The 26,619-nt window shown below is 33.2% G+C and overlaps 2 protein-coding genes, 1 long non-coding RNA gene and 1 pseudogene across 3 annotated transcripts; 1 reads left to right on the top strand and 3 right to left on the bottom strand.

The window, feature by feature from the left end:
* Window positions 1-1,909: 1,909 nt before the first annotated feature.
* On the bottom strand, window positions 1,910-11,764 carry LOC121173885 (DNA replication licensing factor MCM2-like; annotated as a pseudogene).
* A 271-nt stretch (window positions 11,765-12,035) lies between these two features.
* On the bottom strand, window positions 12,036-21,247 carry LOC106796784 (uncharacterized). Its single transcript, XR_005889255.1, has 8 exons — window positions 20,415-21,247; window positions 16,043-16,155; window positions 15,884-15,930; window positions 15,362-15,547; window positions 14,581-14,763; window positions 13,597-13,766; window positions 12,659-12,760; window positions 12,036-12,139 (listed from the first exon to the last, which is right to left on the bottom strand). It is a non-coding gene; the product is annotated as an uncharacterized lncRNA (long non-coding RNA).
* LOC100815656 (uncharacterized) lies at window positions 16,669-18,758 on the bottom strand. The gene is made up of 3 exons (XM_006601604.4): window positions 17,381-18,758; window positions 17,170-17,288; window positions 16,669-17,058 (listed from the first exon to the last, which is right to left on the bottom strand). The coding sequence occupies exons 1-3, from the start codon at window positions 18,741-18,743 to the stop codon at window positions 16,672-16,674; spliced, it is 1,869 nt and encodes a 622-aa protein (XP_006601667.4). The 5' UTR covers window positions 18,744-18,758; the 3' UTR covers window positions 16,669-16,671.
* A 3,593-nt stretch (window positions 21,248-24,840) lies between the features above and the next one.
* Window positions 24,841-25,521, top strand: LOC112999945 (uncharacterized). The gene has a single exon (XM_026126370.1). It carries the CDS (start codon window positions 24,841-24,843, stop codon window positions 25,519-25,521), a length of 681 nt encoding a protein of 226 aa, XP_025982155.1.
* The last annotated feature ends 1,098 nt before the right edge of the window (window positions 25,522-26,619 follow it).

Below are 26,619 nucleotides of genomic sequence, written 5' to 3'. Positions count from 1 at the left end.
AACATATAATAATCTTAAGATATCATCTCATTATTATAAATGTCACATAGACATAAATTATTAATAAAAATAGGTTAACAATATAATAAATACGTTACATTTTTTACAAATTCAATAACAAAATTTAAATTTTATTTTTTTGGAGATCAATCTATTTAATACCACACATTTTCATAAACAAAAATCAATATTTATCCTAATTTTTAGTATAGCTAACTATGAGTTAGCCTTGATTTCTTAAGTTATAATGTAGTTATTCTTTTGGATCAAGTTTTGTATTTATTTTATGTTTTTCTAATGGTTATGTTATTTTTTTCTACATATATTGTATTTTTTTTACTAAACTACAATTTTCTATTAACTGGTTTTCTATTTACAGAATTGACTGGTTTTTTATTACACCATTAACTTGTTATCTGGTGTATAGTTATAAACACGTTATATATAAGATAATTATATAAATCATAAAAAAACGTACAAAAGATCATATATAATTTAATTTTTGTCACCCAATAAAAATATTTCTATTTTAAATTTCTTAATCTTAAACACTTTATTTGCCTTTTTTATATACTATTCTTTTCGGTGCTAGAGGCACTCAAGAACTTGGGAATAAGGTATTTTTTGTTTGTTGGGTTGAAGGGAAACATGTAATGTGTGTTTGTTGGCAAGGACGTTCCTCATTCTTACCATTGGAGGCGAATTTGCTGGCATGGTTCTTGTCTTGGCCAAGTAAAATGGATAACGATTTCAATGTTTGTACCAAAAGCACCAAAATTCAGAATACCCCACTTTCGTAGCCAAATATTGTCTTTTCCGTTCCAAAAAAGAAATGCAAATGGTCAGTGCCCTTCATTATCGGGGTTGTTGGGCTTGTCTATTTGGATTTTGGATGTTAATAAAATTGAAATAAGAAGGGGGAAAATGAGAAAGACAAAAACAAAATAAAACTGAAAAGATATATTATTTAAATATATTAATAGAAAGGGAAAAGTTAAAATAATATTTCATTACTTATTTACAACTCGTTTGGGGTAACTTTAACTTTAAGTTTTGAAATTTTAAAAAATGACAATCAGTTTTTAGTTTTAGTTTAAAAAAATTTAAACTAATTTTTAAAATATAATTAATTTTAAATAAACTCATTTTAAAATTTTATATCATATTAAAATTAATTTAAGAGTATTTTTGTATGTGGTGATCACAATGATGATGATACTAATGTCAACAGCAACGACAATGATAGAAATATTAGTGATAGTTGTGATGGATGGTGGTGGAGTGGCATTGGTAGTGGTGGTGATGCGGATGGTGGTTGCAATGGCAATGTGTTGGTGGTATCGATGTTGATGGTGGTGACATAGATTGTATTAGTGGTGGTGGTGTTTGCCGCAACATTGATGGTGGTTATGGTGACGATGACAGAGATAGTATTGTTAGTAACGATAGTAGTAACAATGACACTAGTAGAGGCATTGATGGTGTAGCAATGCCGGTAATGATGTTAGTGACGACAATGGTAACACTGGTGATGATTTTGATGACAATGATAATAGTGTGGTTGTGACACTAATGGTGGCATTGGTGATGTCTGTGGCGATAGTGGTGGTATTAGTCAATTATATGACTGTGACAACGATGATAATGGTGACGGTGGGAGCAATGATGAAAGTGATATTGATGTTCATGGTGATGACAATCAGCAATGACAATGATGGTAATAATGGTAACAATAACAAAACTTGTAACGAATTTTGTATTTGAAAAATCGTTAATTAAAATTTAATAATTAAGTAATTTAAACATCTCATTCAAGTAATTCATTTAACCAAAAAACTATTTATTTGTAGGGATTTTTTTGTCACGTATAACTATCATTTGGTGTCTCCTAATTTTTTTTGGTGTATCATTAGGGCCAATTTTGTATTGGAAGAAGAACGAAAAGTGATTTGTTTACACACACACACACACAAATCACTTTTCGTTCTTCTTCCAATACAAAATTGGCCCTAATTAAAAAGTGGTTGCTATCGAAGAATGGTTTTATATAGTAAATGTCATGCTCTTTGAGCCTCCACATGTCAAACAAATTTGAGAATCAGATCAGTGGTACGAAGATTTTTTTTAGCATTTAAAATAGTCATAAATAATGTTTGGAATTATTTTGTCCCAATACTTGTTATTTCCTAACCGTTTTAAAATTGTCAGAAATTAACTACAAACAATTAGAAAATAATAAGAAAAGGTATATTAATATTGTGACAATTTATGGTTATTTTTGTAATTACCAAAAAATGACTGTCATAAGATCAAAACAGTCTCATGTTAATAATTTGTTTCAAAACAAACCTATTTTGATATAGTTTGTAATAAAAAAAACCATTGGTCAGTTACCCTTATCTTAGTGGGAGACAAACACAAATTAAAGGGCAAATGTTAATACCTTGTTGCAGAGATTATCTACTTCGACATCTAGGTATGTTAGACCCGAAGCAAATCCAGTGACAATTTCTTCTGAAAGAAAAGCATTCTGTACAAGCTCACAGAGAATATAAAGGAGAAAATCATTATAGTTCTTCTTGAAAGTCACATACTTTCTAAAGCTCTGCAACAACAAGCACACATTTTAGGGAAATGACATGTTTGTTCAGCACAAATTCCATGAATTCTATAGGAAATCACTATCGCAAAAATGGCAGTATTTATATAAATAGAAAATGCCAAAATAAAAATAATTTATAACAAAGTATGATGCTAGGGAGTATAGGGATTTAGCAGAATTCTGAGGCAGATTCAAAATATATTTATATACCTTTTGAAGAGCTTTCTGCGCCCCAAAATTTTGAGTTGAAATGAATGATTAAAGTAGAACACGAATTGCCATGTCAGCATTTTCTTGTGTAACATGTTGTTTGAGATGCATTCTTGCATGAGCTTCAGACATCCTTATCATTGATTCAAGGTGTCTTATGGCGATATGGACTCCTTGTCCATACTATAGAAGAAAATAAGAGCAACATGTTAGAAAAATTGAATACAAGCAATAACTACAATGTAGTTTGGTAAGCAAAAAAAAAATGAGATCAAGTATTACTGAAGATTTCCTCTGCAGTTCAACATAGGTTTCTGACAGTTCATCTTTAACCATTTTGAGATCATCTAAACGTGGAGAAATATTCAACTTGGCATATGTAATGTACTTCTTCGGTAGCTCTTGAGGAAGTATCTGCAAACAAGGCTCGAGTCAAGACAAATAAGACATAATGTAAGTTTACCTTAAGGACACTAACAACAATAGGATATTAATAAGGACCTCTAGATCAGCTGGCAGGGCAATACATGGACATCTTGTGACTTGAAGTGATTGTCAACGACAAACGTTGCAAGCATTTCAACAGTGTTCGGTTCAACAACATCCTGCAAAATAATAAAACTCCCTCAATAAATACATTTAAATGAAGATGTTAACAAAGAACCAATGAATTTAAACATAACCTTCACAACGCAGACAATGTCAAAACGAGAAATGATAGGATCTGTCAATTTAACATTTTGGGAAAATGTTTTTGAGGAACCATATCAGGAAGTCCAATAAAAAAAAGTAAATTTAGAAATAAGATTATGAATTCGATGCTTGAAAAAAAGAACTAAACCATATATCAATACTTTGACTAGTACGTCCAATATCTTTCAATGTGTACGTTGAAATACAAGTTTGAAATGAAGTCTCATATTGTGTAAGAATGAGAAGGTTGAACACCATATAAGTGAAAGAAAGACTTATAAACCTGAGTCTTTAAGGTTTTGGATTAAAGTGTTGTGTAAATCTCCTTGGTGTTTATCCACTGTTATCACTAGATCCTTATGAACTGCATCTGTGGGACCCATGACAGAAGCTCCTTTGCCACTAGCATATACAGTTTTATGTTCTGTTTTTTCAACATACCTTGTAGTAGATTTTAAAATATTTATTAATTTACTTATCATAATTATAAGTGGAAAGAAGATATTTACAAAATAAGATGGATGAAGCTACACTTAAGAAATTGAGACTTTGTTGTTCCTAGATCACCAAGAAGAAGAACATTTATGTCTCCTCTCAATCTATGATTTCCTTCCTTATCATAGCTAAAGCTATAACAGTTTTTATGTCCTCATGACCATATATTGATGGACAATAGACTCAATAATCTAAAATTCAGTTTGCAGCACATTACACAACAATAATAAAATTGAAAGCAAAATACTAATAAAAATTATAAGGAACAAACCCTTTCTCCTATTCGAGGGTCTTTGCCCAAATTTTCAATCTCTTCTCTGTCTTCCTATGTAGGTTTGTAGGGAGACAAGACATGTTTCTTTACAGTAACATAATTTGCTTAAACAACGGTGGCAAACACGAGAAACCCATTTTTTGTGTTTAGGGATAATTCAAAGTTCTCTGACCTCCTGAAACAGAAAATATAAAATACATAAGAAAATCAATGTACAATACTCGAGACCAAAAAATAATATGTCCAAGTTAACCATGATACAATTTCTTCCCTATGCGAGCATAGTCAATCCGATCATTCACTAATATCACTTCCTTGTTTCTTGGAACTCGACCAGCGGGAACTATTCTAGGGCCCTCTTGAAGAGTAAGCTTGTGGAAATTCCTATAAGTTGTCTACAACAAGTATAGAAAGCAAAAAGTAAGTTTGTGTATCTTTTTATCTCTTAAGTAACATCTCAATGGAAAAAACCTTTTGCAATCATTTGGCCTAGTAAAAACGATGATCTATATTCATCAACATTGGTGCACCCAAAGATGAAATTTAGATATTCCCTCTCAACTTATTTAGCAAAACCAAAAGAAAAAAGGAATTTGAAAAAGTTAAACCTGATCAATATTGATAGAGAATGGTCCTTTCGATTGACACGCGGGACAATATCCAACTTTCACCCCTAAATAGGAATTCTGGGAAAAAGGTCCCAAAATTGGCCTACATTTGTTGTAGTCATACTTCACTTGCTGCAATTGGGGGGAAAACTCCAGAGCGTTTGGTTATTACTCCCCCAATTCGTATCATTGTATTCAAGTGGCTTTGCTTGCTCCAAAGAAGCAACTTTAAGTTTTTCATCCGATAAAAAAAGGGAGGAAAATGGGGGTAACACATTAGTTCTGCTTTTTCATATTACCTTATATTTCGAATCCGATCATAAACAATCAAGTTAGTTATGCAGACATGAATCTTTTGGTGTATATTTTTGTAATTTGGATGTAATCAAAGGCAATGCTTTTTGGTAACATCTTCCATTACTTCTAAAACATATCGAGGCCCATCAACCAACCAAGAGTCAAATTAGGGATGAACATTGGTTAAGTTTTTGTATTATATCTCCAAACTGCACTTACTAGCTGCATTAAACGACAACAGTGACTAAGCCGATGAAAAAAGACAATGCTCACTGTTACAAGTATAGAATGCATGAATGTTGTAGAAAATACATTTACCTGAAACCATCTCATTTATCAGCCACACATGTTCCTTGCCTAGATGTTAGTTTTTTGGATTAATATATGCGAGTAAGAAGTTCTTGAAATTTCTGGCTATGAAGCGGTGTACTTCATCTCTTATAACCCACTCTTGAAGTGTTCCTTGAACTTGATGCATCTCCGCGGCTTCATCGTCAAATTTATCCTACGATCCGTGTACCCATGTTAATTGTGAAATAAAACCAATGGTGAAACTGCTAGAAGATTTAAAAGGGAAAAGGAAAAAGAAGAAAAAATTGAAAGCAGACAGGAATACTGTAGTACATCATCTTGATCGTTCCCAGTTTGGTGCATCCCATCGAGATCATCATCACTTTGTACACGAGAACTGAAATAAGTTCGAGCCCTTTTAGAAGTCCCGTGACTGTCATCATCTGTGTCTGCAATAGAAACTTCACTAATCAACACCATATGTTTCCCACACCAAAAACTTAGCTAACAATAATAATTGACAAGGCTTAAAATTACATTTCTAGCTCCTCTATTATAACTAATGAGTGATTTTAGTCGCTTATATTTTTTAAGCAAATTTAATCCCTTAAACTCATTAGTTTGTTTTTCTCCCCATGCATTGATGAAATTGTATTTTGAAGAGCAATGCATTCTTTCAAACTAATTCATTATAATGAAATGCAAGCATCAAGCCACTAACTCCACCACAAGCACACAACAAGAACACTGCGATACAACTAATTTTCCAAAAAATAAGATACCAGATCGCACGTAAATTAATCCAAACAACACAATTTATGAAGTGTGAAGCACAAACTCCACCACACACACACATATGCACACAAGGTGTGTAGGAGAGTGTCCAAACTGTGTCAGAGAGAAGTACGAGTCTAAAAGAATATTTTTTAATTGAGACATGTGTCCAAAGCATGTCCCACAAGTATCAATCATAGAGTGCATTTTACACTTAAATTCTTTGATGTATAGCAACCAGACAATTTCCATCCATCAATTTACAAACAAAAGAGGAAAACATCATCATGGTCATGGAGAAGCTGGGGAAGCCTTCTTCTATGATTGGAAACAACATGATCATTGTGAGCGTCAAGCTCAATCCCCGCAACACTTTGTGTTAGGTACCAGAGTAACAAAATAATCACTCAACTACGATAAGAGATTAGAAAAATAGGAATTGACATATAATTTTTTATGTGGAAAACCCTCAATAGAAGGGAAAAATCACCGGCAAGACAAGAGAAATATTTTCACTCAGTGGAAGAAAATTACAACATCTATCTAAATATAAGGAGAGAATAATTTCACTCTCTTATAATAGGAGAACACACCTCATTAGTATTGCTAACTCTCTCAAATGGAATTACTACAATTGTAGTGGGATGCAAGAATGATGGAAGGGAGGTGTTATTTATAGCCAAGGATGAAGCTTGGTCATTAAAGGCATAGTAGAAAATTTCTACTCCCCCAACCAATTCATAGGCCTATGCACATAGGGGTTAAAATTTTCATTCTCACTTTGTTGTCTTATGCCACTAAAGGTGGCTTTACTATTCACTGCCTTCACACTACTAAAAAAAGGCCTTCTACATCGGTTCTAATGGCCTTTCTACATCGATTATGACGCGTGGTGGTAACACAGTGTCGTTGAATACCGACATCGGTTGGAGGACTGTCTTTGAAGGGCGACCTTTCTACATCGGTTGTGTAACTCAACCGATGTAGAATGTGAGCTTTCTACATCGGTTCTAAGGTTGAAACTGATGTTGAATGGTAGTGTTTCTACATCAGTTATCAGTCAACCGATGTAGAATGGGTAACAATGTCAAGATTTCTACATCGGTTATAAGTCAACCGATGTAAAATTTGAAGAATTTCTACATCGTTTATTACTGAACCAATCTAGAATGGGTAGGAATGGCAAGGTTTCTACATCGGTTATAAGTCAACCGATGTAGAATTTGAAGGGTTTCTACATCGTTTATCACTCAACCGATGTAGAATAATGAATTTCTTTTTATTATTTGTGCGAAATTTATAATTTACCCTTCAAATATTGATGTGATGTTAAAGTGCATGATTGTGGTTTACTAAATGTAAAAATACACATATTTGAGTCAGTAATAGAAAAATCACAAACTACGTGCTAATTTAACTTACTAGAGCTAATTACTATCTTAAATTGTATTAGTATTTAACTACTATATATATATATATAATTATATATTGTGCATTCTTCCTAATATTTCAACTTTTCAACTCAATGCTAATTTAAAAATTAAAATTCTATACTAGGAAATAATAGCCACATATGTTATCTAACTTTCAAACCAAACTATTGTATGAATAAATTTATTAACCTAAAAATCCAGCATCTTCACATAATAAATTAAACTACCAAATCACCAATAGTCTTCAAACACTAGTTAACAGGAAACTAGCAAGGGGTCTAGCTCACTCAAATAATACCATCAATAGCACCTAAATCACCCATGCGACCATATATTCCTTCATGCTTCCTCTTTTCTATATCACTATTGATTTGACAAATGCTGGCAGTTTTTGATTTAATTGTTTCTGATATGATTTTCGTCTGCTTTTGAGCATCTTCAAAGGCTTGAGAAGCACCTTCATGCTGCAAATTAAATCAAGAATAGTCTTATATTAAACATCCACCTACTGGAAAATATAAAGAGATTCTGCTCCACATGTATAGAGTAATTCATTATAAATAAATAAGTGCATCCCCCAAGAATCTCGAGCATGCATGTCAGAAAGATGCCCTCTTAATTAAAGTGAAGCAGAAACTTTGGTTGGTGTTACTAGTTTTCTATGTATTCCATTTTTTGAGTTTAACCCTTTTTTGGCTTTGTTGTTGCTCATCAGGGTGAACTGTTATATCTGGAAGAAACTAAGATATCATTTTATGACTAAGCTAGCTTCAGGCAGCCATTGTTTTTTTTTTTTGGGGTATTTATGTTTATATTTTTTTATATTTGTTAAATGCATAACAAGGACATAAAATGTGGAAAATATCATAACACAGATGAAATTTAAATTATACAGGCTAACAACAGAGGGGATTAGTAATTTGATGGCATGGACAGAGCAATAGCACTTGAAAGTAAGAGAAATCATTCTCACCTTATCATTTAGAAGCTTAGCCACTGTACATGCAACTTCAAGTTTTCCATTGTGCTCAATCAAATCTTTTTCCCAAGGTTCAAGCTCAGCACGAACTTTAGCAAGCTCAGAGCGATATTTCTCAGTTTCAACTGCTTACCAGTCAATGACAGGGTTAACAAAGGCAAAAAAAAAATACAAGTAGCTAAAAACCCTCTATAGCACATAGGATATTAGCTCCATTTGTCTACATGGTAGATAATATTAAAAAAATAAAGACCAGCTACCACCACCAAAAACACTGAAAATCAGCTTGATGCATCCCAGACAATAACAACAAAAAAAAAACAATTTAGACCTTGAGATAATTATATACAATTGACTAAAATAAAAAATATAAGAACATATTTTGAAATAAATCATGCCAATATATATATATATATATATATATATATATATATATATATATATATATATATATATATATATATATAAGAGTATCTAATACAACAATGGTGTTTGCAGCAGAGAGTCATGATTATCTGCTATTAGAATAAGGAACCTAACTTGACTAAGCACTTCAATAGTAAAATAGAATGGAAAATGAAAAGTTGCAACTGCAAGGAAGAATGCTTAACAGCTTATGTAACCACCCAATTTTTCGTAAATAAATTTAAAACACTTTTTAGTAAAAATAAATAAATAAATAAATATAGAGCAAATAATCGGCTGAGTACCCTAGGTATAAATAGTTAGGTTAAGTCAGCTGCCTCCTTTTGGCCTCATTTTCGTTTTTTCCCTTTTCCTCTCAAAACCCTTTCTTTTTCCCGCAGTCCACCAAACCAGTCTCAGAAAAACAACGATCTCGAACCTGTTCACCGTTGGATCGTCGTTAAATTTGAGTATCATGTTCGCAACCCAATTCTGAACATTCTCACCGTTGGGAATTTCAAAATCCTATATGAGCTTAGAGAAAAACCCTTCGCTTTGTATCATTTTAATTTCCCGCAGAAACCCAAAATTGTCTCGGTAAAACTACGATCCCGGTTTCGTTAGCCGTTGGATTTTCATGAAATTTGGATATGTTGTTTGAAATTCAATTCCGCACGCTTCCACCGTTGGGATTTGCGAGATAATATTTGTGGATGGAGAAAAAGGAATCGCGTGAAAACAGTACAAGTGGAGGTTTCAATCTCTTCTCCGTCTCTCTGACATTTGAGAATTCTATCGGAGCAGTCGGAGGAATAATTGAAAGAATTTCAGGAAACCGCTAGAGATGTTGCTATCGCTGGCTAAAGACACGTGAGTCCGCTCAGAGGTAAGGGATGAGTTATTCACAGTTGGGGATTAGTGAGAACATGTGTAAGAACATGTGTAGGGATCCTTAGAGGATTAAATAGGGATTTTATTTTGAGATGTTTATTAAATTGAAATTTTTCCTTTATGATTATAAATAAAATATTGATGTTCTAATGAAAATTGCTTGATAAATTGTGCTCTTGATATTTGTATATTTCGACCTATGATTTTGATATAATTGTGTAATATTATTTAAGAGGTTTTAGTCCTAATGTTGTGATAGTATTTTATATAAATTGTTATATTGAGGATATAAAATGATGATTCAAATTGTGAGTATGTGATGAATTGTAGAAGAACATGTTGCTTTGAGATTATAATCTTGTTATTGAGATTGAGTATAAGTGTAAAGTTCAACATGTGTTAATTTGTGAGATACGTGTAAACATGTGATGGTGAATTGTGATACTATGAGATGTGAAATTGTGAATGAGTTCTAGTTGTGGATAAGTGTGTAGTTAACAATTGATGTGAAATTACTTGTGTTGTAAGCTATGAATTGTACAATAACCCGACCAGTGTTATCTTGAGAAAAGCGTTGATGCGCAGTGTTAAAGAGAAAATGTAGGTTTCCTATTTAGGAACAAGTGTTAAATCGTAGTGCAATTGTGTTGAACGTGTTTAAAACACGAGTGTAAGGTCGTGGGTATTATATAATTCATGAGCAGTGTCTGCATGTAAAAAAAAAATTATTTTAGGGGTTGGACCTGAATCAGGAGGGAGAGGCCCTGACGGACTCTTCGGAGTGTAGGCCTTGGGGGTCACCGGGTTTGAGTGCTCCTTTAAGCCTATGCTGATCCCATAAGGTTGGAGCATTCTCGCAAAACATCGTGACCTTGACTGGTCTCCCTATGATCTTACTTAGTGAGAGTGACCTGACAAACCCATTGTGTGGTGTCTTGTTATGTACTCCTAAACGCCCCAGGGTTGTTTTTCACTGACATGGTACCACATTGCATATAGGATTGAGTCTTAACATAACTATTGCATATGCTTGCTAATTGATGTGTTATTATATCTTGATCGAAGTGTGAGATTCTTGTGTAATGTGATTGATAATTGAAAAATGAATTTTGAATGACGAAGTGGTGAAGTTACGTGAGTTATGTTTAAGCAAGTGGTATCTCATTTATATAATATGTATATTTAATTGTCTTGTTTCTCTATTAGCTAGGAATGTGATAACTCACTCCCTGTTGTTGTTGTGTTTGGATCCTGTGATGATCTTGAACTAGTGTTCGGGGGAGCAGATGAATAGGTGGATGACTATGAAGAACCTCATGCTAGAGGACACGGGAACACAACGCTCTGATAGGATGTGACATTAGGATATATGTTCTATATTAATTGTATGAAGCTTAGACGACCTTGTTGAGTCGAGAATACTTTATTATTTATTTGGACAAGTTTAAATATGATGTAGAAGAAAATGAATGTGAGCCTTTTTCCCCTTTGAAAGACTTGTTTAAAAAAAATGTTTTAAAAATACTTTTAATTAATATTTGAATTTTTTTTATTTCTTATTAGTATATATGTGAGGGGTAGAGGGTGTCACAGCTTAAGTATCAAAAAAGTATTAAAAACTATTTTGAAAACACACTAAATTCATTAAAACAAACTAAATACTTAATCATACTCAAATAAAAAAAATGGACCAGTACTGCAACAAGTATAAATAGTTTCATGGATTAAGAAAGTTGCATGTTCTCTTTATCTCAGAATTGAAATGAAAAGAGTGCTAACAGTTTGTGTGATTCATCAATCTTTTCCACATATTTGTTGCTTCCAATGATATCCTCCAGATATTCTAGAAAACCTTCATCATGAGGCCCTTGAGCTTTTGGTTTCATAAGTGAAATCTGCTCAACTTCACCCTAATAAGAAACAAATCAAACATCAAAAGAGGTAGATATAAACATTTACTAAAAAAACTAAAAAGCACCAAATAACAAATACCGAACCTGAAGAATAAGAAACCTGTTATTGTCAAGGTCAACACCTTTCCCTTTTAGTTTCTTCGTAACTTCTGTAAAGTTACTTGTGCGGGTTACTTGTGCGGTCATTAATGTAATACTTAGAGGAGTTGTCCCGGAAAGCCACCCTGGTAATCACAAAATCACTTCCTGCAACCGCCTCATATGTTCCATCATCCTGTAACCATTGATACTTTTAGTTGTTTTTTTCCTTTTCCCTTAACCAAAGATGAAATTGGGAAATATTAATAATAAAAAGGTCATTTCATAAAACCAAAGAAAAGTAAGAAAAAGTAAAAACCAACCAAAACCTGGCAAGAGGAAGGTACTCTTTGCTGCCATTTTTTGTTTTAGAAATTCCTTTTGTATCATTTCTGGTGCCTATGGTTTGTGGTTTATTTTCATTTTCAGTTGATATGTTTTCAATGCAGCATTTTTCACTTTGTAAATTCTTGAAAACAAAAAAGAAAAGCTAAAAAGGGTGTCATTTTAATGATAATAATAATAAACATAAAAAATAAGTAAACAAAAGCTCAAACACTTCCTCAACTTTTCAGTCTTATAGAAAAACAGCAACCATCAAACATAAAATTGATTAGCTCTATGCTTTGCCTGGTTTTATCTCATATTCTAAGCAGCAACAACAACAATCCAAAATGTGACATAAAACAAGGTTAATAATAATAAGAAAAGCTACCAAATCCACAATCTCTTGAAAATGAACTGAAACCCCTGCACTATCCAAATTCTGGTGATTGGTGGAATTGTGTATTAGCTCCGAAACTTAGTTCAGCCGCATCTGCAACAACCACATCAGTTTCCAAATTAAAAAAAAAAAAAAGAATATTTAAAAAAAATAAAAAGAACACTCCAATATTTTTACTCTATATTTTTAATTTTTAATCTTATCAAAATACAAACTTAATCTAGCTTTACCCTGCAAAAAATTCAAACATGACAACATTACTGATATGTTTTTTTTTTTTCTTTTCAGGTTCTGATTAAAGAAAACTTATGACCCATAAGGAAGGTAAACTAGATAGAGGCCACCCTACACAAGAGATAACAGAGAAAAAGAAAAGGAGATAAGTGCTGTCACTAACAAGCTAAGAATATAGGTATGGTTAAGAAGATATTTTGTTTTCAGAAGAAAAAAATACAAGTCTAATATCACTAGGACTAAGTAATTTGAATTAAATTTTAAATACATATATATTGTTTGCTAAAATACAAGTCTAATATGACTAGGATTAAGTAATATGCTTGTTTATTAATTTACCTCCATCTCATCACTGTATAGCATAGTCGAATACACTTCTAAGATTAATTTGAGAGTACATCAGCACCTTTCCACATTACAATTACTTTCCCACCCCTCTTATTTACAATGGCCTATTTATACCAAGTCCTATAACTACTTACATTCAATCAGTTAGTTAGTTACTAATTGTCCTATCCCTCCCTTGGCCCAATTTTATTTCTTATAAACATAGACCTGCTTGATAATCAGCCTGCTATCAACAACAATTAAATTTATTTGATGAAATAGAAAAAAACTAAATAAACTCCCATAGCCATCAGGACAATTATTGACTAGTGGTTAAAACAATAATAGTTTCAATTGAAATGACTTACCCGAGCAGATGCTCTCTTGTGAGCATGGTACGTGGGCCCATCTTTATATTCATACCAATAGTATGTTCTTTATCTTTCATCATATAGAATGCCCCCTCCATGAGCTTGAATAGGATTTCCATCAGTATCCATCCAAATTCTCCCATGGTAGTAGTAATAACTACCATTTCCTGTGACTTTCATTGGATCAATAGCACTCTTGTTACCAGGGAAGAAAACATGCCTCGGCTACCATGAATGTACTTTTCTCATTTTGTATTTCTTTTTTTTCTTTACCTCTGTTCCTGAATTTATTTAATTTGAAGAGAAACGGTACTAACATTGTTTTCTTTTTTTATTAATGATAACAACATTCTTACCACACTTTTTTGAATATCTCAATATGACAATATCCTATTAATTGAAGTTTGTTTGAAATCATAAAATATTATGGATTAAATATTTTATTTAATGATTTTTTTAATTTTATAATTTTCAACAAACTAGTATTTTAACTTGTGTAAAGGATAGATGTCTATTTTATTTTAAATGAAATTTATAATAAATAAATATTTTAAATATATGTTATATTTTTAATTTATGATAATAATTTATATTATATTGTAGGATTATTTTTAATTATTGATAATTTTTAAAAAAATGAAAATTTAGATTTAGAAATAAAAAAATGATAAATTAAAAGAAAACGTTCTCATTCAACATAAGTACATAACTATAACACAAGCTTTATGCGTTGATCCACCAGCCCATAAAACTTGGATTAAATACTTGATGCCTACTCTGTTATATTAACAGAAACCTAGTAGGTCATAATTTAAATATTTACATAATTATGATCATATTTAATAAATAAATAAATTATAAATGAATATAATAATTATAATTAAACGTGTTTTTTTCTTCTTTTCTATAAACTGTGATCATAGGATTTTCGGTTCATGAACTAGAAATTCCAAAAGTTGAAGGAACTAATTAATCTCTGACCTGTATTATGAGAGGAGGAATAATACACTAGAACTCTGGCCATGAAAGCCTCAGCAAAAACAGCACCTTCTCCGTTGCAATCCACCTCAAGCTTGTGAGTGTGATCATCCACACTCCTCAACCTTCCAGCTAAGGGGTAATAATACACCTAGAACTCTGGCTAAGGAGATTGAGTATCACTATCTAGTGTTACATAAAAGATGAGTTAAAAAAGACTAAAAACAATGATGAATTATTTGCATCGTTGAGGATGAAAGACTAAAAAATTAAGTGTATGATATTAATATAAGAAATATATATGACTAAAATATCACATGTAACATAAAAGATCAGTTAAAAAAGATAACTAATTAAAAACAACATGACAAGCTACTAAGGAAAGAAATGACCACCAAAAATGCTGATTTAGATATCCAATTATATATAATATGAATGTGTTTGGTTTTGTTCTAAAAAAATATAAATTAATTTTTCTTTACAGAATTTATTTTCTTTCATTTACCTACATCTTTTTTTCCCAGTCTAAATATGGAGGAGAGGGATTAAACTCATCACCTTTACTGTTACATAGTTATATTGGAATGATGGGATTGTGTTCATCAAATCATAGAACTATAGAATCACGATGATGTCTTAGAAGTATGCATATGATTAGAGCAACCATATTAACACCCTGGAATTAAAATTTAACATCATCAAGTTTATTGAATAATATTAGAGCAGCAAGAGAATCAGCTATCTACATTTAACAGGAAAATGAATTTACAAAAGAAATACTTACTTTTTTTTTGCAATCTTAGGAGTGAATATCAAATCACCCGTATTTATTAAAAACAGAGAGAGAGTGAATATCAGGCTTTTGAATTGGTGAAAGAGCTTTTCTAACTTGAATCCTCCACCTACACATGACCAAATGAAATTTGCAGCTGAAGACACCTTCCTCAAAGTTGTGTTTCCATCTTCATAGCTGTAGTCACAAAGTAGTTAGCAACAACAAGTACCATATGTTTGGAAGACAAAACCACAATAAAAGGGTAAGCAATTAAGGGGGTGGGAATGGGGAACAATAAGTCTGCTATTCATAGCAATAAATCAACTCAAGCAATTAAACTGCCAACTATTTTGCATTCTTAATGTAATTAGTTTGTTATGCAATATTGCTTGTGATGAATATAGCAGATAAAAAATTAAGATCATCCATTCCATTGCAAGAAGATGACCAGAATAATTTGAGAAAGTATGCCACAGAAAAGCTAATACAAATTAAAAGTCAAACCAAGTCTTTTAAAGAAGCAATAATTACCCATCAGGGTGCCTTTTTTGCTTAGTATCTCTAAGTACATCCACCACCTGCATCACCAATACACCAATCACAACACAAGAAAACCAAACCAAATGAACCAAAAACGAACAAAACCAAAAATGCCAACCCAGCATCCCCGAAAACAAACTGAATTATTACCTTAGGTTGTGGTTCCACAGATCCCTAAAAGAGATGCTTCACATCAAGAAGCCGTGGATCAATCTTAGCAGGGGGCTTATCCTATGCCTTCAAGCCATTAGAAACAACAACCACTACTCAAAGCAAATGAACAAAGTTATTTTGAAGTTCTAATATTGTGTAAATTAGTTTCAACCAATGTTGTTAATGGCGGATGGCGGTTCATGGCAGAAAGTCAAAAATCCGCCATAAAAATATGGCGGATGACGTAGCGGAAAATGACGGATGTCATGGCGGACACAAAAAAAAAAAAAACATATATATAAACTCATTGAAATTGAAAAAAACAAAGGATTGCATTCAAATAAACTAAAAAAGTTTCATGAGTTCATACAATAATCAAATACCAACACCAAATAAACTCATTAAAGAGTTCAAAATAAGAAAATGATAAAAACATAATGCAAACTGCAAAGTGAAGGTTGAGGCTCTAATCATCTTCTCCAATCCCAACATAATCATCTTCGTTGTTATCATATGGTAATGGAGCATCTCCCTCTCCCTCTTCCCCATCAGACGCCTCAAAATTGACCATGATTTCTTCTTCTTCAGATTCAACATCAATATTCTCCTCAACATCTAGATCCTCATCATTTTTCTTGGACTGCTTTTTGCTTCCTTGATGAAGATCCAACAACCATTGCCTGTTTTTTAGAAGTTTGGGCAGCAGCAACACTTGTTTTTTGCTTTTTCCGCCTAGTATACATCCTACACTCTCCAACCCCCGAAGCCTGATACACAGTTGCCCAATTTAGAGCATCATCATCTTCAAATACCAAATCATTTCCAGCATCATTATCATCATCTTGATCCATCTCTCCCACGAGCCATTCATTGCATACATCAATATCATTAAGAGAAATTGGATCAATTTCATCTCTTGCATTATATCTTTGCTTCAATTGTTGGTTGTATTTGACAAACACCAAATCATGCAACCTCTTGTGCTCAAGCCTATTTCTTTTTTTGGAATGAATCTACAACATAACAATAAATGTTGATTTCAATCTCAAATATACTCCAAATATAACTTGATCATCAAAATTAAATAAAATTAAAAAGTATAGTTAGAGTTTTGTCACAATTACTTGCTCAAACACACTCCAATTTCTTTCACATCCTGAAGCACTGCAAGTCAAACTCAAAATCTTAATAGCCAGCTTCTGCAAATTTGGAGTTTGTGACCCAAACATTCGCCACCAATATGCTGCAATACCAATTACCAACCAAGAGCATAACTTAGAATTCTGAATTATAACACTAATACATAAAAAAAATAGTATGATAAAAGTTTCTTACTAGGAGAATGGGTTTTCCTTTGAGCCATTGCAAAGTCGGAACCAAAGTGGTCAGCACCAATCTTGTAAAGATGCAACTCGGTTAGAATTTTCTGTTGCACATCAAATTGTGGAATCAACTTCTTAATGCACTCAAACAAACCATTGGTGAACTCAAAATCAAACTCCAAGTCAGTGTTGTCATAAAAGAACTCTGGATTTAAGAAGTGGGCAGCTGCATGCAATGGCCTATGAAGCTGACAATTCCATCTTTTATCAATGATTTCAAACACATCTTTGTACTTGCTTTCATTGTTGTTGAAAGACTTCATAATTGTTTCTTTTGCCTTGTCCATTGCTTCATAAATATAGCCCATGGCTGGTTTCCTTTCACCATCCACAAGACGAAGCACTTTCACAAGTGGAGCCATGACTTTAAGAGTGTAAACCACACTATTCCAAAAAGAAGGCATGAGCACTACCTTTGCAGCTCCTTTTCCCTTAGGCTCCTTAGATAGCTTGTTCAAGGTCCATTCATCAGAAGTAAACATCTTTCTAATGTTGGCTTTCTCTTTGTGAAGCCTTTCCAAGGTTAGATAAGAAGTGGCAAATCTAGTAATAGCATGTCTCACCAATTCCCTCTTGTTTGTAAAATTTCTCAACAAACTTAAGGTACTAGAATGGGCATAGATAAACCCAACTAGATTAATTGCCCTTCTAATGGTCTTCCTTATCAAGGGAAGCTTCCCAATATCTTCAAGCATCAAATCAATACAATGAGCTGCACAAGGAGTCCAATAAATATGTTTCCTTTTCTCCTCCAACAACTTACCCGCTAAAACATAGTTGCTCCCATTATTGGTTACAACTTGAACAACATTCTCTTCTCCAACTTCCTCCACAATGGCATCAAGCAACTCAAAAAGCTTTTCACCTGTCTTCACAAAACCAGAGCCATCAACAGACTTCAAAAACATGGTACCAGCTTGAGAGTTAATCAAAAAATTAATGATGCATCTTTGTTTCCGATCAGTCCATGCATCGGACATAATAGTACAACCATACTTGACCCATTGCTCCCTATGGCCTTTCATCAAATTTTCAGTATATTCAACTTCCTTCTTCAAGAGTGGAACTCTGATGTCATGATAGCTAGGAATGGGCAAATGTGGCCCATATTGACCAATGGCTGCAACCATGTTCTCAAAGCTTTTCAATTTAATGAGGTTGAATGACAAACCTGCTTGGTACCAAAAGCGAGCAATATGTTGATGCACCTTCAATACTTCATTCTTATCCATTGACTCTCTTATGTTCATTTGCCTCATCATCTCCATTTTTCTCCGATTGATTGCATTTTCTGGATTCTTACAGAATTTGTCCATTGGTCCTTTTTTAGTCCCACACTTTGTCTTTGCACTTGCAGCAACATTACAAGAATCCGCAAACTCATCTTCTTCACTTCCATCACATCCAATCGGTTCACCAAATTCAAAATCTCTTATATTTGCCATATTACCACTGCCAGAAGTACTGTAACTGTAAGTGGTCCCGCTTTTTTTTGTAGCCATATATTCCTTCAACTCTTCAACTACATTTGGGGGAGTTTTCTTGCAAGCTGCAACGTTGCCCGACTTCCCAATCAGGTGTTGTTTGGCTCGGGTTATTCCTCCCTTAGTGATTTTTCCACAAAAATTACAAACAATGGTGTTTGTATCTCCTTCCACTAGTGAATGGCAATATTTCCAGCCTGGGTCTACCTTATTTTTCCTCGTTGCACTTGCAGTAGCAGCATCGGATGATGGTTCAGCCATTTAAAATCACTAAAAAGGGACTGAACAGGAAAAAAAAATTATGGTGTCAAATACGAAAAAAAAAGGGACTGTTAACAGTAAAAAGAGGTGTCAAATAGCAAAAGGAAAAAAAAAAGTTGTAGACAGAAAAATGGGGGGTGTCAAATAGCAAAAAGCCCAAATCAAAATAAAAAAAAAAGATCAAGGCTGGCTGACTCGCGTCTGCGTCTTCGTCTTCTTCGTCTTCTTCACGAGACAGAAAGAAGAGGTGTCGCGGTCGCGGGAGGCTGCGTTGCCGGGGCTCGCGCAAAGTTGGCCTTCGTCTTCGTGTAAGGGTGTCGCGGGCGGCGGCGGTTGGGTGCGCGGACTGTGCGGGTGTCGCCTGTCGCGGCGGCGGCTGGGTGCGGCGGGGTGAGGGAAGGACGCAGAGGTGAGGGAGGGACGCAGAGCTGTTCTGAATCACAGCTGCGTGGGACAACATTTAATTGAATGCATAACCGGGTAGGGTTGGGTCGGGTCAGCCCAACTCCTACCGCGGACAAAAACCAAGCAAATCCCGCCATTTTCCGCCACCCCGCCATAACCGCCACGACCGCCATGGCGCCGCCATCCCAAACCCGCCACGCCACCGCTATTCGGTGGCGTTTTTTCGCAAATCCGCCACCTAAATCCGCCATGGCGCCGCCATGGCCGCCATTTAACAACACTGGTTTCAACTACTTAATTTTCTCACATTAAAAGTTTCAAACAAGAACAAAGGTCAATAATAGAATTTTTTTATGGCAAATAGACAACTGAAAATAATCATATAATGTAAGAAAATAATTGTATCACTATCATGTAAGCCTGTAGTTTCCAGACTGCCAAGACTCTTAAAGCAAGTGGAAAGGAGCCATTAGATCCTTAGATTTTCATTGAACCCAGATCCCCATCACATAACCTGTAAGAAAATAGATAATTTCTATAAAAAAGAAAATTTACTAAAACTATATAAAATAAACAAAAGGCCCATGTTTTGTGCACACAATTTTTCACTTCTTTCCCAATTTTTTTTCTTTTCAATATTAAATCCTTATAGGCTTTTAGACTACTGGCACCCTTTATAATATCAAAGATCATATATGTCAGTCCTTTCTCAAATTGGGACTCAGAAATCTTGGATTTCCGAATAGCTTCTTCAGTTCCTGCTTTTGCAATAGAACTTGTGTGTGCATCTTTAAAAACAAAAAATTTACAAACAAGAAGGCTTAACGTCTCACTTACTTCAAACTTTATGGTAGCAATCAATCTCCCTTGATGGGAGGTCACACACATGCACAAAATGGTAGCTTTTTCTTCTTCGTTTGGTTTTTGGTTCTCGTCCTGCCATAGAGATAATCTCGCAAAAGCACTCGTGGACTTCGATCAGCTCTGAAATCAGACTCATAGCTCCCCATGTTAAACCACTTGCGCATGACAACCATTGCCCAGAAGAGCTGTAAGCAGGGCCAACCTTGGCAACATATTTCAGCCCAACTTCTTTGCAATTTGCCTCACTTTCCCATAATAAAAAAAAAACCCTCACAACAGCAACAACCAAAGGGGCATTAGCAATTGAGGAAAAAGATAAAAAAAAAGGGTTCGAAAAAATAGAAAAAAAGAAGGACGTCGAGGCCTACGGTGAAGACGCAGTGGTGGTGGTCGCGAAGGACGGTGTTGTTGAAGGTGACATCGTAGAGGTTGTGCTTCTTGTAGGGGAGGCAGTGGTCCACCACACTGATCGGCGCTACCACCGGGGGGTGGTGGAGGGTGGTGCGGTTGGGGATGAACTTAGTGGCGCGCCGCTTTGGTCTTGCCATGAGGCAAAGTCGCGACAGAGTCGACGACACGAGCTGTAGGGAGGCGGTAGTGAGGCCATGACGCGAGACCAAGTGAGCTTGAATCTAGGGTTTTATCGAAAATATATTAAAACTTAAAGACGGGTATACGGTAAACCCGTCTTAAATTAACTTTCATTTAATTTCAAAAATGCCACTCAAATGTGGGCTGTTCTTTCAAAGACGGTCTTGAACATAACGGCAGTCGTAGAGTTTGTTCCACACATTTATATTTACAATAATGCCACCAATTAAGACGGTTTTCTCGCGATCGTAGTAGAAGGAACATCGTAAAAAAGCTTATTTTTAGTAGTGTCATAATCTCCCACTTAAAGCTACTTTCGTGTGCTTTCAAAAAACCATCTCTCTATCTTGCCATTTCCTTACTGCTTACATTTCTAATAGGCCAAATGAGTATCAACACCATGCAAACTTGTTTGCATTGATCAACTTTGTCATAGCATCTACTAGGTTATCTTCGCTGTTAATGTTCTGCATATCCACGCTTCCTTCCTCTACTACTTCTCTGACAAAGTCATATTGAACACCTATGTGCTTTGTCCTAAAATGAAAGGTTGAGTTCCTTGCAATGTGCAAGGCACTCTAACTGTCACAATACACGGTAATCTTTTGCTGCTTGTGCCTGAATTCCTTCATTAACCTTTGAATCCAAATAGTGATAAATCGTTATTTGAATGTATTTGGATTCCAATTTTGGTCCCATTTTGTCTTGTTTTTACTTTATATTATTTGTAGAGCTCATGGGTATGGGTTAAGTGTGAACAATTGAGCTGAGAAGCTAATAAAGAGACAAGAGAACCAAATGAGATAAGAAAAAGGAAATTCTAAGCATTTTTTACTAAGAATAACCTATGCTGATCTACACAGCCCATGTTGAACCTACAGGCTGTGCTAAATCTATTGAGAATAATAATGTATGCCTAAGATCCAATATATCATGTAATCAATTTTAATTCCAATAATAAAGCATTGTTATTTCTCTATCATTTTTTATATTGTTTGATAAAATAGTTAACTTGATAAAGGTCCTTGATTAAAATTAAAGTTTTGTTATCATAATAGAGATTATGAAAATGAGAATCAAGTCTCTTATGATTTTAATCTAAATTGTTCTTGATAATAAGATTATTGTGAATAGGATATTGATAATTCAGATAAATCAATATATATGTAATAATATTTATTGGATAAAGATTAATAGATATCATTTATTAAATTGCATATATAGATGATGTACATGTGGATATCATCATTGAACTGACTCAATTGAAAATTTCTAATAATATTACCTTGATATGTTAATAGGAAGTTCTAAGGAAAAAATATAATAGTTTCCTTTGTCATTAGATTATCATAGTAATTAACAAGTTATTTGTTATGTTTTAATTTCGAACACACCTAATGTTTTAGGACATTAGTTGAATGAATATTGAATATGATTAAATACTTGTAGAATTAATGATTAGTCAAGAAGAAATTCATCAACTCTTGATAATGAGTTTTAGCTCTGATAATTACGACCTTGGCTAGGGCAATATTGAATGAGAGAAAAAAAGAGTCTCGTAAGTCATTCATTGATTAAATATGTTAGCTTATTAGAGTTTGACAATAATACTATACTCTAGAGTTAACCTTGAGCGGTAAATGATGAAAGAAAATATTACATTATTCTTCTATTGGTTCTTGAAGGTAAAAGATATTACTTCATGCTATCCATTAAGAAGTGTTGTTAGACTCCTACCTTTATTAGTAATTCAACTATGATTAATTTACTACTAGGTTAGTATTGAACCTACGGGGATACACACAAAGGAGTGTTCCAATCTTTGCAAAAGAAAAATAATTTATTTGATAATTAAATTAAAGAATTTAATTTAATCAAATAAATACTTTAGTGGAATATTATTATATTCTTTGCTAGTACCAAGAATATAATTAATATATAAAAAAGAGTATATGAAATTATTTTAAGTCATGTGATTAACTGTGAATTATCTTTATCTCATGTCATGAAGTTTCTTAAGATAAAAGATATGAGATAGTTTTTATTTTTATAAAAATAAAGAGATATGAAATTATTTTAAATAAAATCTTTTCTTTTTTCTCTTTGAAGAAATGTCCAAATCCATATCTTTTAACATTATAAATAGAAGCATCTGCCTGAGAGCAAAGTGCAACAGACAATACCTAGAAAAAGTTCAAGCCTAGTTTTTAGACATGAAAGTAAAAAGTTTGTTCTTTAGAGTTCCATTCATCAAAGAGTTGTCAATAGCTCACATCTTGGTACGTGTTCATTTGTTTTTTTTTTTTTTTGCGGTAGTATATTTTTAAACCGAAAATAAATCACTTTTTATTTCGCTGTGTGCTATAAACACTATTTTTTCTTACAATTGGTATCAGAGCAAGGATTTTTGTGTTTAAGATTATACTATTGAATTTTTTTTCGTAAAATTATTCGCAACGGTTGCCAATATTTTTTTAATGCAAAATATGTATATATATATATATATATATATATTTATTTATTTATTTAAATTCAATCGAAAATGTGTTTTCATAAAATTGTTCACGGTTGAGAAAATTCTGAGTTTTTTTTTTTTTTAAATTATGTATACATACATCGTGATATCGTGATATATGTTGTTAACTACTTAACCCTATTGCTGAAATTATTTTATTGGTGTATTAAATACATCAATCGAGATGTTGTAATTATATTTCATATTATTATGTTAATGTAGTGATCATTAAAATGAAATAATATGTGCTATTGTATTAGTTGTGTGATAAATATCTGATCCTTTTATGGATTTTGTGGTAAACGTCCCACAGGGTAACCCTGCAATATTGTTTTGAAGGCATATTGATTTATATTTCTATTATGCTTTTTTCTTTTACAATGTCAAATTTGTTTGTTAAATATTTGATTTAATTGTAAGTGTTACATATATCACACTAAACGTGATTTGTTCCTAAATAAAGTTTTTGGGTTCACAAGTATTAATCTGGACATGTGTTCGAAACAATTGTATGATGATACATGTTAATTTTTTTTTCATATAATTAACAGTAATTCAAACTTATTTTAATAATGGTTTTAAAAGAAAAAGAGACTTGTAGTATTCAAATAAATCGGAGCATTCGATGCAATTTCTATAGTTAATTGTTAATAATCAGGAGTGGCCTCATGAACAGAAAACTTATAATTAAATTAATTATAGCATGAAATGTAGATTTCAAAATTATTTTTTATACTATACATCTAGACTATCCAAGGGAGTATTAAATTTAATTTATAAATACCAATAGGATTGATGAGATTACTTTTAGCCGATACTTGGATTATTTCCAACATACCCCCTCACGCACAAACACTTCTTGGGCTTTACCATCTTAGAATGTATAATGTAAGAGACTTAACTCAACCCCAAAAGCTAGTTCAAGGGGTGAGGGTTGCCCCTCACTTATAAAGTTTAATATGAGATTACTTTTATCCGATGTGGGACTTGAATTATTTCCAACAATTTCCCAATAGTGATGATAATTCTTTTGAAAGTGTATATGATACAATTTCTCTTTCTTAAAATATGTATAAGAAATGACTTGACAACCAAATAGCTTGCTCATAGTTTTAAGATTTTTGTAATGCTTTTGTCTTCCTTTTAATGTGAAAATATGTTCTGACATAATTGTGTTTTACTACATGCTTGTTTGATAGTATTTCTTCACTATCACTTTGTGGTATACTTGAATCTTGAAAATTGGTTGGAGTCAATTATGATGATTGATATCGAAATTTGAAAATTGTTCTCATGCACGCGGCGCTCATTGACATCATTGATAAGCTTGCTATTGAAGCACCTGACCTGAATGATTCTGAAGTTACCAATACTTATCAAAAGTATATGGAACAAACCCTTAGTGCCAAATGCATTATTTTGGCATCAAGTTATTTAGAACTACAAAGGCAACATGAGGATATGGATCCACATGAAATCATCAATCATCTTAAGAAGATGTATGGTGGTCAGAGCAGGACTGCAAGATATCAGTTATCTAAGGCTTTGTTCAAATGCACAATGCCTGCAAATGCTCAAGTTCGACCACACGTCCTTAAGATGATTGATCTGATAGAGCAACTTGAGAAGTCAAAATGTAAAATTGGGAAAGAGCTTTCTCAAGACTTGATTCTGCAGTTTCCCCTTGATACCTTTTCACAATTTACTGTGAATTTCAACATGAACAAAATGGATTGTAACTTGCATGAGATGCTGAATTTGTTGATTGATTATGAAAATCAAATTGCTTCTCAAGAGAGAAAAAGAACTGTCATGGTAGTTGGAAAGAACTCCAAAAAGAAAGGTAAGGGAAAATATGCACAAAAAAGAAAGCCTTTTGGACCTAAGGGTGGTGTGACCAAACCTATGCACAACAAGGTCAAGATTGACCAAAGTGATGCTGAGTGTTTCTTCTGTAAGGAGAAAGGAGACTGAAAGAGAAATTGTAAGAAGTATCTTGATTCTTTGAAAAACAAGAAACAAGGTGAGACATTGATGAAAAATGTTTTCATGATATTCTTAATTGTTATTGATTTTGCAATGTGGGTATTAAGCAATAGCTTTAACATTTGCAATACGTTGCAGGGGATGCACATAAATAGATGGTTGAAGAAAGGAGAAATTAGTCTTCAAGTAGGGAATGGAGCAAATGTTGCCGCCTTAGCTTTAGGATTCTTTTCTTTAATAATGCCCACTGGAAAAGTACTAGCATTAGAGGATTGTTATTATGTTCAGAAATTTATTTTAAACATTATTTCAATTTCTATGTTGGACAAGCGAGGTTTTCACATTAATTTTAATAATTGCATTTGCTCAATTTATCATGATGATGATTTGTATGTGAATGATTTCTCCAATGCGACATTTATGTCTTACCTGATGTGAATCATAACTCGATTCTACATGTTTCTTCTAGTTCTAAAAGAGAAAGAGATAACCAAATAAATAAAACATTTCTTTGCCATTGTAGGCTTGGTCACATTGGTAAGAAAAATTTTGATTTTGAATCATATGCAATTTGTGAGTCTTGTCTTAAAGGAAAAATGACTAAATCTCTTTTTTATTGGAACTGGAGAAAGAGCCTCTAAATTATTAGGATTAGTTCACACAGATGTTTGTGGTCCAATGAAAAATGAAGCCAAAGGTGGATATTCTTATTTCATAACTTTCACTGATGATATGTCTAGATATGGTTTCTTATATCTAATGAAGCATAAATCAAAATCATTTGAAATGTTCAAAAGATTTCGTAGTGAAGTTGAAAAACAAATCGAAAAGAGTATCAAGATGCTTAGTTCTGATACGGGTGGAGAATATCTTAGTACTAATTTTATTGGCTATCTAAGAGAGAATGGAATACTTTCACAATGGACACCTCCAAGAACACCACAACACAATTGTGTGTCTGAAAAAAGAAATCGAACCTTATTGGATATGGTAAGATCTATGATAGGGTTCACTGATCTTTCATAAAACTTATAGGGATATGCTTTAAAAGCAACAATGTACTTGCTAAATAAATTTCCTACAAAG

Source organism: Glycine max, chromosome 17, assembly GCF_000004515.6.
Source record: "Glycine max cultivar Williams 82 chromosome 17, Glycine_max_v4.0, whole genome shotgun sequence".
Taxonomy (NCBI): Eukaryota; Viridiplantae; Streptophyta; class Magnoliopsida; order Fabales; family Fabaceae; genus Glycine; species Glycine max.
This window is presented reverse-complemented; position numbering and strand designations above follow the sequence as displayed.